Source organism: Salarias fasciatus, chromosome 15 (assembly GCF_902148845.1).
Source record: "Salarias fasciatus chromosome 15, fSalaFa1.1, whole genome shotgun sequence".
Classification (NCBI taxonomy): Eukaryota; Metazoa; Chordata; class Actinopteri; order Blenniiformes; family Blenniidae; genus Salarias; species Salarias fasciatus.
The window spans coordinates 11559004-11574195 of NC_043759.1; the positions used below are offsets into that span (position 1 = coordinate 11559004).

The following is a 15192-nucleotide window of genomic DNA, read 5'->3' on the forward strand; positions in this document are numbered from 1 at the left end:
CTCATAGTTGTGTTCTGTAGTTTGTGTTTCCAGTCTAGCGTCACACCTGGCTAAAACTTGTTTACCTATTGCCCTGAACACTTTCTCTTTTCCGAAACAATGACTTGGTTTTCCTCTTCCTCCATCTCCTCCTTCCTCTGATGAACCGTCTCCATGTCAGCTTTCAGCCATTCCTTCCTATCAAACATCTTTTTTTTCCTGCTTCTCCAGTTTGTTTTAGATTCTGACCATCTGGATCAAACCTCCAGCTCAGCCTCCCCTATTCCAGAAAGTGTTTCTGTCTCCAAACCATTCATCACAGCACGTCTCACTCCTGCCTTGTAAACCTTCACTTTTACTCCTCCTGCCATCCCCCTGTCACACAGCCGACCCTGACATTTATCTCCACCCTCTCCGTCCTTTGTTTCTCTTCTCCACCTGCATGGTCGAACGCACGTTTCTATTTCATAAAATCCTATAAAATGTGTTTATAAAGCAGGTCAAAGCTGTGGGGTATTTAACCAACACGACAGCGAAATCCCAGTGAGTCCCAACACCCTTTTTGTCATTCAGAAAAGCAGCGGCGGAGAACCTGATTAAGGCATCCTTGAATTATTACCTTCAGAATGAAAACCGAAGCCAGGAGCCGGCCTCGGTCTCCATGCCACTCGAGGAATGTGGATCGAGTTTCAGTTAATTTCATCATCCCTCTTTGTGGGTCCATTTAGGAATCAAATATTTTTTTATTACTTGTGGGAAGTCATCCGGGCAATCCCACACACACACACACACACACACACACACCGTAATCAGCTGTCTCCTTGTTTTCAAGGTTACTCCAGAGTTCTTCTGTCACTCACAACACATTTGCATCAAACCATCAGCCAACAGCTGCCAATTAACCAACAGCCTCTCTGTTAATACACACACGTCGGTGCCAATTAGGGCGCGGGGTGATCTCTTCCTCTCCACCAACAAAGCAACACAACGCAGTCACACCCAGCCAGAGGGGGGAGGCGAGGGGCGGCATTAGGTGCACTGAAAACATCAAATATCGGCTAATGCTTCAGAGACGGGGGAGCGAATTGGGCAGGAGGGAACAGAGCGGAGACGAGGGGGGATGTTCTGTGCCAGGAACAAGGCTTTCAGGATTAGCTCTGTCATGCAGCTACGCGGGCAGAAACAGTGGCTGGCGAGATGAGGCCTGACAGACTGAGCAGAGGCACACAACACAGTCATGCACTCCTTCTGTGCGCAGAGAAAATACGGAGCAATGCACACTTAAAGACGCCGAGGACTCTCTCCGCATGCAGTCACACATGTACAGGAGATACAGAAGCTTGCTCGTGTGCGCTGTGTCTGAAGCTGTGACTACCTAATTTAGGTACATTGAAAGAAAAAAAAGACAAGGCAGAATATTTATCATGTGAGAGGATACACATCACCCTCTATCTGCACATGAACACCACAACACAACACTTGCACAGCATCGTGATCATTTTCTTCTTGCAGAGGCACAAAAACTGAGCTACTCATTGTCAGCCTTGTAAAATCATCATCCTGCAGGGCAGCAGAGAAATGACGATTCATTAACGTCCACAGCCACTAGATGGCAGCCTCCTCCTTTTCATGAAACAACTTGAGGCCGGTGAAGATAGAGATGCACTCAAACTAAAGTTCACTGTTTAATATCTCTATAACTTAAATAATTAAATACATAAAACACATCAGGAAAAAAAAAACATTTTTAAATGTTTTCACTTCTACTTTAGGGATTTAGTATTTGCAAGTCGCCGCGTTCCCTGAGCAAGAATATATCAATCAGACAATCAATCGGTGGCACTCAGCTGGTGGGAGGCTGGCTGGATCTAACATGCCTCCAGGGTTGCAGTCAATACAGTGACCTTCGAGAAAACAAAAGATTAGCAGAATATAATCAGGCATCAAAAAGTCACAGCCATACATTAGAAGAGGGCTGGTTTGACATTTTCTGTGGAATAAATGAAGCGGTGTGCGCAAACAGCCAGTTTGGGCTGGTCTGTTCGGAAAGATATGGAATATTTTCACTCACGCTTTCATTTTTTTCTTGAAAAACAGAAAAGGAAAACTGTAAACAATCAAACTGTAGACTTTAATTATTGGACAAAAGATGCATCTTCTGTGGTTACTGCATCTGTGCCAACACAACGTAAGGCAAGCTGTAGATTTGAAACACTAAACTGAGAGATTTACTCACTTTAGATGCAAGACAAAAAGCAGAAATGTAACAGTATTCCCAAACACGGTGAGGGATGCAGTCTGAACATTTAATAAAACCGTTTGATAATGCAAATGCAAAGTGAAACATTTTAAATTGGAACAAACGTTTATGAACATTTCAGAGTTCAGACAGACTTTTGGAGAGTTGTGTGTCTTGTCTGCTGAGACTCGATGCAAATGTCACTTCTTCTTGCCAGTTTTTTTGGCACCTTTGTTGGGCTGCTGAGTGGCAGCAGAAGTCGGAGTGTTTTTCTCCAGAACTGTCGGCTGGGCCACCTCCAGAGTTAGTTCTTCCTCTGGCTCCATTTTTATTGCGCCCTCCTGATGGCTACAAAGTTTGTTGCAGGCATCAGATAACTTCTCAGAGCGCTGCCACAAGTCTGCCTGGAGACATGACACAAGCAGAGGGAAAGAAGTTCTGACAGGATGTCTCTCTCGAAGTGAAGGCTGCCTCCTTTTCACTTCTGAAAGTGTTTTTCAATAAGTAGGTTGAAATATTTGCACCAGTGTGAGACTGACCTGCATGTTTTCATACATCTGCAGCTGACGGTTCATCAGGTCTTCCTTGAGCGACAGCAGCTGTTTATGTTGTTCCAGCAGATTGTCGCGGACCAAACGGAAGGCTTGGATCTTTTCTCGACGTTCCCTCTGCTGCGCCTCTTCTCTCTGAGTGTCCATCAGCTCGGGAGAATCCTTCTGGCGTCTGCAAATGCAAAAAATCCAAGAGACAGTTGGATGTAGGCTATATAGATGCAGTAGGTGTGTGTGTTGCAGGGTCGTCAATTAATCTAAAATGCTTTGTGCTAAGAAAACTCACACAGGAGGAACATTTAAACCAGGGATAGTCCAACACTGTCTTGGTTTGCTTTTCTATTCTATATTCTGAAGAAATTCACAGGCCGTTTTGTGAGATAATACAACTGTGGATGTTGATTTAGTTAAAAAAAATAAAACAGTTTTAACCCGAAGACGATGATGTAGTTTTCTTTAAACAAGAGAAGTGAACCATCAAGACAGTCAACTTGTATTTGTACTGGGAACGAACAAAACACACAGTGAGAGAATTGAAGACAGATTTAAAAAGTAAAAGTAATTTTCTATTTTTAATGTGAGCTGACCTTGATGGAAAGGGAGGCCAGCGGAGGTGATGAGGGAGTTCGTTTGGTTAATGAACACTGCCCCTGTTCAACCTCTTCCACTGCACGTAATGCTGCGTGCAGAAGCTATAAAGTTGGCATTTGTGTGTGCGTGCGTGCGTGCATCTGCTCCGTGCAATAATGTGAGACAAGAAACATACTGCAGACTATTCAGGCCCCCAACATTCACTGCCCAACGGGATCTCTCCCTTCCCTGCTCTGATTGCAGGTCACAGTGTCAGCCGCCATTAGTAGATGGACACAAACACATGTGGACGTGCACACAGGGCCGCACGCACGCACGCACGCACCCACAGCAGGAGAGGCTGAAGAGGTGAAGGGAGAGGGAACATCTCATCCGAGTAACCAGCACATTGAGGCCCGGAAATAGCTCTCTAATTAACAGACCCAAATATCACCTCATTTATCCTGGAGAGGGATGGACAGAGGGGAGCGACGGAGGGAGAGAACAAGAGGAGGCACGAGGAGGGACTCAAAGAGGAAATTCAAAACTGTTACATAAAAATGTTGACACATATTTCACACCCAGGCAAAAGCTACAGTTCTCAAAATAAAGGATGCTGGAGCGTAATCACATTTGCATAACTATTGATGAGCAAATACTGAAAGAATTCATTATGTAGAATAGATTGAAGTCTATGTGTATATGTTGCATGGCCCACTATCCTCTGGGGAAAAACATACTGCGTTTTCAAATACATGCATGCAGCATAAACCTACCGTATACTGTGAAGGTCATGAGTCTAATAAGTAGTACGGTGCTGCATACACTGTAGCTACCAATCTGCTGCTCAGAGCAAACACACATTCTGGCATGTCTGAACACACGACGTACAGAAGACGATGCTTCGCTGCCGCAGCTTTTATTTATCCGGGCACACAAAGGTAGGAAAACAGAAATACTGAAACAGGCAGAAGAACGCTGTCGCTATTTCCCATTTCATATTTTCCACACCTGCCTTCTGACCACAATATGATGCAGTCTGTTGGCTAAGCTGGAGTCTGTTGAGACATCTCACTGTGCTCTAAGATCAGAGCGCCAGCAGGCAAACAGAAAACAGGAACCAAACAGAGAGAGGTTCAGCGTCAAGCATCACATTAGAGGAGATCAGTGGAGAACCTGGTGTATTGACTGAAGTCCGTGTTGGGACAGAAGCAGGGGGTTTCATTCAGCGTCTGACTGGATGGACAGGAAGAACCATCCACACCAGATCTGGGAGTATCTGGGGGGGAAAAGAAGGTCTCATTCTCACACTGTGTCTGAAAAAATAAGCCAAGTTTGAATCAAATGATCACGGTGTCCATACCAGGCTCTTTGCTTTCCTCCGTGGGAGCGTCGTCGTTTTTTCTGTGCTGGTTGAGAAACTTTAGACGAAACTCTGAAGCCTAAAAAACAAAAACAAACACTATCTGAAGAGTGTGTTGGAGTGTAGATGCGTTTTTACAAAGATAAATACATAGGACGGTATTTTCTAAAAGAGTGGAGGTATGATGTTGTAGATGTTCTGCTCATTTATTTTTACTTCAGATACTTCACCTTTTTTTTAACAGACTTTATTGTGTTTTTGTGAGCATATTTGAAATGAAATTGCTCTCCACTGAAATGTAATTTCAGAATGTGGATCTACTTCAACAGAAAACACATTTTAGTCGTCAATATTATAAAATCCATACCTCATATCGTGTGTTTGAGAATGTGCTTCGCCATGCAATTACCATACGTACAGTATATAAACTCACTCATTAAACCTAGTGTCATAGCTAAGGAGTAGGAATAAACAACATTGCATTGATTTTTTTTTTTCCTGAACATTTTTGCCCAGGCAAAGGCTAACAACCCACTGAAAATATGCAGACAATCCACAAGATCCATGATTTGAGACCAACTATTTTAAAGCATAGCTTTTATTCCTTTCCAGAAGACCAAAAACATACATATAAAAAAATCAAATTAAAGTTCTTCTGGTTTACCTTGGCAGAGCGTCCTGGTTCGGCCAGCTCCCAAGCCTTCTTCATGGCTTTAATCTGGTCCTCTCTTTCTGTGTCCACCTTCACCTCCATGCTCTTTTCTTCGCTCTTATCAATGACAACACGCAGCGTCCAGTTGGGCTTTGTCAGGTCAAAACTCTGCGCACACGCACACGCACACACACACACACACACACACACACACACACACACACACACACAGGCTTACACTTAGAAACATCTGAGCTAAAGGCCACTGGATGACAATATATTATGGGAATGACTTTTCCATTCAGGAACCCAGACAGTCTGATAAAAACAAGCCAGCTGGTGTCTAAGCTGCACAGAAGTTGCATTGTACTGCTAAATGTAAGAATACTGAAAAACAAACTTGAAAGGAGACAGGGTTATAAAATACAGACAAAACACTGACAAAAACAGGAACTTATTACACCAATCTGAGATCTTATCTGTCTAAGTAAGCTAGTTCTCGTCACTAAACCAAAAAAATATGAAACATCAACTTCTCAATTAGTGTGTGAGTCTCTGCAACGTTTCCAGTGTGGTGTGAGTGCAGGTCAGCTGGTTTATGAAAGCCTCCCTTCAGTGAGCGAGAGCTGACCAGCCTGAACAAATTAAATTATAATAACCAAGATGCCATGACTCCGGTCAATAAAAATCAGTGCATGTGATTTATATGGGCCTGTGTGAAGAGGAGTTACGAGTGGACTCAACACAAAACAGAGTACTCTTTCAATTTTTTGGCAAAGTTAGATATAAAATACAGATTAAAGGTCAGAAAGCACAGCTTTCAGCAATTAGCTTTTTGCTATTCAAACTTGTGTCGCCTAAAAATGTAACTGAAACAATTAAAAAATCAAACTGTAACAAAAGTCACTCAGTTTTTATTTAGAAATGTAATTTAACAGATGTGCCTCGCAGTACGGTGACAAATGCTGGTCAATAAAAATACAGTATGTTCAGTTACTGACCTGAAAAATGGTATTTTTATTATGTTAGCTCTAATTTGCAGTGAAGAGTGGTGCGCTGTGTTGTTGTTTTGTCTGCGATTGCAATTACCTGTGTGGAGCCAGATTTGGACCCAGCAGCAGGCCTCTTCTTCCTGCTGCCTTTGTTTATTGCGTCAGAGGAATCGTCTCTGAACCCAGAATGGCTCTGAGTTTTACCGGGAGGTGACTTCTTCAACTCTTCATCTTTAAAAACAACATATGAAAAGAGAAAATCAAATAAACACAATCTAATCTGTCGTGTTTTCAAAGTGTGACTGCCATCAATGCACTTCCTAACAGGGAGTTAAGTGTTAAAATGTTTCAGTTTGATTGTACAAATTGATTTTGGAACATTTTTCCAGCTGGTGCGCCTCTATTAAGATTCCACTGAACACCTGCACAGCTCCTCTGAAGTGGGTGGAACATTGAGAACCCATCACATGTGCTGTGCGGTGACATCTGTGCTAGATGGCACTGTTGCACTGCGAAGCTTGACTGAACACAATCCACAATTCAGATGAGGCATTAACCGAGTCTCACTTTTCGGATATAGCGGCATAATAATCCATCATTTAGCTGACACCTTGCCATTCTGCCGGGGGAGCTTTGGTGCATGCTCAATGAGTTACTCTTATCTCAATTCATATAGGAAGCCAGCGCTTAACCTGGAATTAAATTGCAGTGACTGTTGCTGGAATTTCAGGAAGAGATGTATTGAAAAACTGTTTTTTTTTACATGAAGACACCAGAAAAAGGAGGAATAGAAAACCTTTATATACCTGAATGTTCTTTTCATGATAGACGAAATATCAGAGATTGACGAGGAAACCAAATGTGTTGGCTCACTAACTGGAATGCCTCAGCAGTGTTCGCCGGGACTTAAGGCAGAGATGTGAAAATGTGCATGCATTAAACATGCGCACTGGAGTATTTTGACTGCAGCTTGTTAAACAGCTTGTTAAAGAGGCTTCAAAGCTTGGCATGGCATGTAGTGCGTGAGTATCTATGTAGCATGTAGGGAGCATGATCAAGGCTGCAGCCTCACCACTGAGACAGAGTTAAACTGGGTGAAATTAATTCACTTTCCTGCTGAGATATTTCCCAGGGCACCACGGGGGCAAGAGCCAACTTCATTTGACATCCCATTGACCCAGTTCCACAAGCTTATTGGGAAAACACAGGGGGTTTGTTTGAACACTGGCATATAGGTACTTGTATGGGCAAACATAAGGCAAATGATCGCACACACACACACACACAGTGTGTTGGGAGAAAAAAAAAATCATTAGTGTTCATAATCTATGTATTTCGCCACCTTGCAAATTGAATAGATAAATAACAGTAATCACAAAAAAGAGAATGAGAATTCAATGATTGCCGACTCTCTTCAGGCAAACATGAAAACTGCAGTCTTGTCGCACCACTTTCACATCAGCCACCCATGCTGCAATCAATAAACCCTTACAAAACAAAACAAAAAACTCAAGAAACTTACATGATTTTCAAAGCTCTGATATTTCAATTGATTTGGCCAATGACCAAAAGCACTTTGTACACACTGATTAAAGGCAGGAAAGAAGAGCTGGAGGCAGGGAACAAGATTATCGCCTCAGCCAATGACTGTTGGGCACAAGACATCACAGTCTGTGATCTGCAAAAGCAGCTGTATTCATTTGGCTTTCATTATGCTTGTGATTACAGGCCTCTGGCGGGCGGAAGCGACGGCAGAGAATAAACTGCGTCCGACTTGGCCCCCTGACGCAGCCTGCTGAGTGTCAGCCACGTTTCACACTGAACACACCGAAAAAGAGCCTGCAAAAAAAACAAAACAAACATGCAGGGCAAATCTAAACACCCATTGAAAACACAAAGCTCAAACACAGTGTGATCAGATCAAAAATAAATGGTTTGATTGCATATTTGGCACTCTCTCCTCACTGCAAGAGCGTCCGAGGTTCCAGTATTCTGTGTGCAGTTTGCATGTTTGTATTTTCTCTGGGCGTTCCAGTTTCCTCCTACAGTCAATTAAACATGCATTCAAAGTGAACTGGTGGCTCTAAAATCACTCATGGGTTCACATGTGTGTGTCTGTCTCTGTGTTTGTCCTTTGACTCTTCAGAACGGACCCTGCCTTCACCCACTGTCAGCTCCGGTGCTTTACAACCCTGAGGTTGGATAAAGCGGTAAAGCATGGATTGATAGATGGAAGGATGCTAGTATCCCCCTGTGCATCTGGGAACGGCTGACTGATGTGGCATTTGTCAATGTCTCAAGTTCGTACCTCTCAGCTCATCCTTCTCCAGGTCCTTGAGCGCGTTGGCAAAAGCGAGCTGAGATTCATCCAGGTTCCAGCTCTTGTGAAGAACCTCAGCCTGCACAACATACCTGTGAACCTGCGAAACACACATGAGCAAAGTGAACGTGAAACACCCACGTCACAGCGGAGACACAACAGGACTGGCAAGAGAAGATGCAGAATCCAACACCAGAGGCAATAAAGGGAGATATATAAAGACCGAGAGGAATAACAACATATTTAGCGATTTTGCAGTTCTCCGCTTTCTATGACAGCAGAACATGTTAAGCACAAAGGCAGAGAGGAGGCAGAGGGCTTGTTATCCAAGATTATATCACGGGCGATGCCTCCCACATCCCTCATGCTGAAAAGAAAAGATGAAATTTAGACAAAAATTCCAAGGTAAGACTCATCACCGTTAAAAAATAAATAAGGTCCAGTAAATGCACTTTACAGAAAGGGATTGTGACGTTGTGTTTTTTTACATCTTGTTGGGACTAAATCAAAGCCACAGTGACAGCAGTGTTTCATTTCAATGTGTTAACATGTGTGTTCAAACTTTATCAAATTTACCACAGGAGAGCTCACTCATCATTCCATCGCTGACCATTTTCCTTGAACTTTTCTTATTCTGGATGGCAGCTGATCTGTGGGATCACTCTAAAGCATTTAGTATCAAAATGAATACGAAACAAAATCTTCTCGGTAGGTGTCAAACAAGTTTTGAAAACAGTTAGTTCACTCACTGCTGCAAGCTGCCAATTTAAATCGACCTATTCACAACCAGATTACAGGGAAATCATTTAGCTTTTATGATGCATCACTGCTAATACAATCAGTCACCTTAGAAAAAACAAAATCAAACACTCTTGATCGTCCTATTTGGACAGATTTGTGGTGTATGTGTATCAGTGTGTGTGACAGTACACAGAGAGTGTAACACACGAATTGATAATCATCAGACAAGGACAATAGGTCTGTTAGATAGGTGGGCTTCAGACATTACAGTAAGTAATAAATTACACACTAATCGCTGCTCCTTGACAAGTAGTGACAGACAGCAACAACAAAACCACCCCTTCAGTTTTTAGCTGCTCTCCTCTTTTTGTCAAAATTTGTCTGTGAAGATTGTGCATGTGCGTGCGTGTGTGTGGGTGAGTGCAGATTTACTTGTGCGCGCACGTGCACGTACGCTTACAAGCAAGGCGTTATCTGGCAGGAGAAAAAAAATTGATATGAACAGGCAGCGAGCAAGTGGGTGAGAAAGACGGAGAGGGAAAGTGAGACGCGCATGCAAGCGAGCTCACTTAAGTGTTTGAGCTACGGCAGAAACCACGCAGACAGTTGTCAGTGATACCGTCGTCTCCGTGGGAGGCTGGCGCCGTTCAGACGACGAGTCCGAGTTTCTGAATGCGCTGCCCTTTCCCTCACTCTGCTGAGGAGTCACATGGGTGGGGGACCCCTTCTGCTTTTCTTTATCTGTGCCACTGGATTCTGTAACAAGAGTCCGTTTTCAGCTCTTCAAATTAATTGTATCAGAAGAGTGAAAATTGTCTTTTATACAGTCTATTCCTAAAAATACAGAAGCCAGGTGAGGAGAAAACGTAGTAAATAGAACAGCTAGAAATGGGCCAATAGGCTGTATGAAAACCCATGTGAGACTTACAAATGAAAGCAGCTTTATGCAAATCTTGAAAATTACACTTCTAAGCGATTTTTTAAAAAGACAGAGTTACAAATTATTGAAAATGAAAACTAACTATCAACTTGAGTTCTTCTAATAATTGTCTGTCCCCATTTAGCTGTCTGAAGACTACAATGTTGAATTATTGTGAAAGGATAATTCCAGTCATTTGGCTGAAGTTAGATCTGTTAGTTGAAGATGAAATAGTGGTGCATACATGCTGCTTTGGTCCATCTCAGTTATTTCTATAAATCATGACAGGTTGGTGTTCGGAGTCTGGCCACATGCTGCATCCAGTACAAGTCTGTGGCAACCTCTGCTAAAGGGAGCAGCCAAACAGACAGTCTTTGAGACTGGTTTTAACACTGGTTTTTCTTGATGTTATAGGATAATAGACAACAGATATTTACAATGCACAAAAATATCTCCAATAGTAATGGCATTATTGATAACAGTAATTGCCAAGACGTCATACAGTGCACACAGTAGCATGTTACTAAAGAACGTATTATTTTTGAGTCTAGCTGAAAGTTAAGTTGACTCGATCAATCTGTCAGGAGATGGCCAGCCAGTTTAAAATCCTCCAAGGCGAAACTGCCAAAAGGATGAGTCAGAAAGACTCCAACAGTTCTGCTGCCTTTACAAGAGCAGGACATCAAAAAATGTGCTCATGACCTTAACATCTGATTGCGGCACTTTTTAAAAAAGTTTGAGGTGTGTTGTGTCACATTAATATTGACGATGATTTACTGTACGTAAAGTTTTTAACAAACTACTGAATAAAGGAAAAGAAGCCAAAACTGTGTGTATAATAACAACACAGAGTCGCACAGTTACTACTAACGCTTCAATATTCAGGATGGACTGATTTCTCACCTTTGTTTGCCAAGAAGAAGAAGACAGGAATCATCACATGGTGCTTTCCAGTTTTGCTGGCCACTTCCATCTCCTGGTCCAAAACGGACAGGCGCACTAATACATCTGGCTTCGATGTTTGGAACTGAATTGTTGCAAGGATGTCAGCTGTCACCTGCACACAGTACCTGGAAAACAGTTCCTGGTGCCATTATCTTACATTTAAATGATGGAATAGTTGAAATACAGCAGTGGACCAGTGCAGATTATATCTTTTCTCAAAATGTAATAACTATGTTGGATATAATTCTCTCACCGACATATGAGATCTTTGTCATTTGGAATATAGTAATCCTGGAATTGCTTGGCTGAGAACGTGTTGAGCGGAGTCTCATGTGTGGGTTTTAAAAGCGGTTCCTTGCAGCCAATCAAGCACATCTTCCATTTGGCACCAGCAGGGAAACATTCAGGTGTGAAAAGCTCTGCTACAAAAGTATAACCAAGCTGGGATAAGAAACAGAGATAAAATTTAATCAGTGAATTAAAGAGACCGTTCTATCGGTGCAAATGTGCAAAACCCATCCGTGTAAAAGCCCTCTTGGAATTAGGGCGTTTGACTTGAAAATGGGAAACTCACAAGTTAATTTAGCAAATAGAAAAATAGATAATTATACTACACGTCAATATCTGTAAAGTACAAACCTTATTTGGCTTATAAACATGTGGTGTGACTTTATTAAGGACCGTGTCAATCTCCTCCCCTGTGTCGTTGTTCAGGACGTGTAAAAGACAGTTTCTGATTGGGGAGGAGACCTTTGGTACCACCTTCCTCTCCTCAGGAGCCACAAACACCTCTCTGCACAAAACACACACACACATAGGTGTGAATTAGGTAAACAACAAAATATCTAAATCAAAGGTCTGAGACAATGTAGTGTTTTTCTATTCTTTTCAACATGTGTGGTTGGAGCAAAGGCATGTTTCATGCAACACAAGTTCGACATGAACATTCATGATTTTGCAAAAAAATAGGAAGGAGCCATCAGTGAGTTACACCCTGAGTCAACCACTTCTTAAAGGTGAGGTTTGAACTTGACATTTAAGTTGTAGTGTTTTCAAACCTAAACACCAATATCCAGCTGCTGCCTGCGTCTGGAAGCGAGACGGAGTATTCAGTAAAGGTGATTCTGGTCGATTGGTCCTGCTGACAAGGGTAGAGCTCTGCTTTCCCCTCCGAATTGTCAATGATATACCTGAGCGAGAGAAAAAAAAGGGTAACTCAGAAAGACAAACCATAGATAAAACCATGTATACTGTGGAAATCTATTTTAAGAAAGAAAAAAAAAATCACACAAATGTGTATGATGATTTGTGAAATCCAGCAAAACAATCAGATGAAAAGCCTGAGCTGGGAGCAGCAGAGCTTCTCGGTACGATGTGTCACTGGAGTGAATATTTCTGTCAGTTAAGAAAAACACATGCTCAAAGGTTCACAGTGCCGAAGAAACCTTCCCCCATTCACCCTCCACACACGCATTGACCGAGCTTGCAGCCCTCATGCACAAACACACACACACACACACACACACACACACACACACACACACACACTTCCTCAGGCAGCAGGTCATACGGCAGACGCTGCAAGCCGATTGGAACGGGGAGAGTATAAACAGCAGATGGTACCACTGGGAAAAGATGGAACACAATGTGGAAAATGCTCCCTGCATGGCCCCCACAGGCTGCCACAACCAGGGAAGGGAGCAGATTCTGGGCATGCAGTGCAACAGGGAGGCTAAACGCACGCCATACAATATACATGGCACTGGCACAGGGCCGCGATCAGATATTAATTTTTGATGCTAATATGATAAATTGAAAAATAATGTGCTTTTTTTGGCTTTGAGTCACAACACACATCAGAAATGTTATCTTTAATATACCGCAGCAGGAAGGCAGCGAGGCTGTCTGCGTCTGATTCCATCTTCAGCCACAGGTCTGAGAGAAGCTCGGCTGCAGAAAGGTTCTCCTTCGTTCCTGAGCACACACATACACACACACACACGCACACACACAGAAGTGGCAAACCATTAAAAATGAAAGGCAATCCATGTTGCTGTCAAACATGAAAAAATTATTGTAGCTGGCCCAGTTCAGAGAAAGGAAGAGACGCTGCAAAATGCAGCATTGCGTCATTCAAGGGGAGAGAGGTGACGGGAGATTATTATCACCTTGACATTAACTTTCACACATGTCACCGGGCAGGTAGCCACACAGCCAGAAAAGACCGCTGAGAAAGAATATAGTGTTTGGTGCGCGTGTGCACATGTGCAGGTGTGTGCGTGTGTGTTTTACACACTGGCACATTACAGAGGAAGCTAAATGGTCGCCTTTTATTCTCCAAATCTTCCACGAGGCCAAAGGTGTCTTCAATCTCCCCATGTTTCTCCATGGCCTTTGCTTTTTTTTTTTTTTCATCCAAATTCCCATCTCTCTAAATCGACCATTATAATGTGTCTAGATGGGCTTTTAAGAGATGAAGACCTGTTATCTTCATAACCAAAAAGAGCACACAGGAAAACTGAAAAAGTGAATAGGACAGAGTGAATAGAGAGCATTAAGCATGCAAAGCTAACAACCAAATGGGAGAATTACAGAGTTGTGGTTTAAATACCGAACTGTTTCCCACGCTGCACATAATAAACAAGTGTACAGAGGAATTTGTCCATATAAAAACAGTTATTTATTGTTCAATAAGTGTTTTTTGTGTGTGTGTTTTTTTAACATTTCTTTAGTCTGCATTTCTGAACAAGAATGATGTTGTTTGCTCATTATTATAAGTGCCTGTTTTCAAAGCGGCACTTTGTGCTTTTGACAATTCAATGAATAAAGTTTCCATGGACATAAACACAACAGGCCACTTTCATAGAGGCCAAGCTGTTCAGCCTGTGTGTGTCTGTATGCTCATGATAATGTCACAAAATGAAGCTACTTCTTTAGCAGATGTGTTTCATAATAATATTGGTATTGTGGATGTTTTCAAATGACAATTCAGTAATTTTAAAGCAAAAGTAATCAAGATAAATCACATTTCATCAGTAGGGTGTTTTCTGCAAATCTGCATTACTAAGATTGTCCATTCTTCCACTGCTGTTTATTTAATGTTTCTTACCAGAGACAATCTCTCCATCTTTTTTTTTTTTCTTCTTTATGTCAGTGCTGACCAGTTTGGTTGTCGGTGCAGGGATGGTGTATGCATGTATGCATGTGCGCCTCTCCTTTGTGTGTGTCTACCCTCTGTAGGCACCCTTCATCTGTCAGGCTGTGTTATTAAGAGTGGCAGCCTCATCAATACATATTTGTGCCTCTGCTCAGAGGCCCAATGCGAGCCATCAGGCTAAATCTAACAGCGGATTCAAGAAGCAGGAGGTCCTTCATGTGTGTCGGGTGTTTTTGGAAAATAATCATTTATAAGTGAAACAAATCATAGCGAGTGCTCATCACTAACAATGTTATTTGGATAAATGTGTTTTCTTCTGCGTGCACTTGGACATGTTTACCAGGTTTTGAGGCATTGAGGACCTTTCGCACCAAGTGGCCTTTCAGTCCAGCCTGCAGAGTGGTGACTGCTTTGACCTCTCTGTCTGTAGGAGGCTTCTCGCTCCAGATTTCTGGGGGTTTTGAATCTGCATCCACTTGACAGTGGAGAAACAACAAAAACAAGCGAATTCAGGGTGAGGATTTCATGTTTTTAAAAACATCTTTTGATAGAATCGTTTTATAAAACGGTGGTAAAAACAAGTTCCACCTACATGTGGCAAGGTCTTCATTGATGTCGGTGGCCAAAAGTGACGGATCAGCATTGAGTGCCTGAACAGCGAGCTGCTCCTCTGCTGTCAGCTTCCGGCCCACAGCCTTACAGATCATGTGGTAAACTGCTGAGTTAAACACCTAAAATACAAAACACATAGCGACATATATGTG

At 42.4% G+C, this 15192-nt stretch overlaps 1 protein-coding gene across 1 annotated transcript in view; it reads right to left on the reverse strand.

Moving 5' to 3' along the window:
* Positions 1–2210: 2210 nt before the first annotated feature.
* adgb (androglobin) overlaps positions 2211–15192 on the reverse strand; it is a 31754-nt gene continuing 18772 nt past the window's right edge. Inside the window, exons 21-35 of the mRNA XM_030110807.1 lie at positions 15021–15159; positions 14769–14903; positions 13152–13245; positions 12330–12461; positions 11911–12064; positions 11525–11712; positions 11230–11396; positions 10003–10163; positions 8655–8766; positions 6444–6577; positions 5367–5522; positions 4703–4781; positions 4516–4618; positions 2758–2941; positions 2211–2622 (exon numbers count right to left, since the gene is read on the reverse strand). Coding sequence (XP_029966667.1) covers positions 2419–2622; positions 2758–2941; positions 4516–4618; positions 4703–4781; positions 5367–5522; positions 6444–6577; positions 8655–8766; positions 10003–10163; positions 11230–11396; positions 11525–11712; positions 11911–12064; positions 12330–12461; positions 13152–13245; positions 14769–14903; positions 15021–15159 — 2142 coding nt within the window. The 3' untranslated portion in view covers positions 2211–2418. The remainder of the gene's footprint in view (positions 2623–2757; positions 2942–4515; positions 4619–4702; positions 4782–5366; positions 5523–6443; positions 6578–8654; positions 8767–10002; positions 10164–11229; positions 11397–11524; positions 11713–11910; positions 12065–12329; positions 12462–13151; positions 13246–14768; positions 14904–15020; positions 15160–15192) is intronic.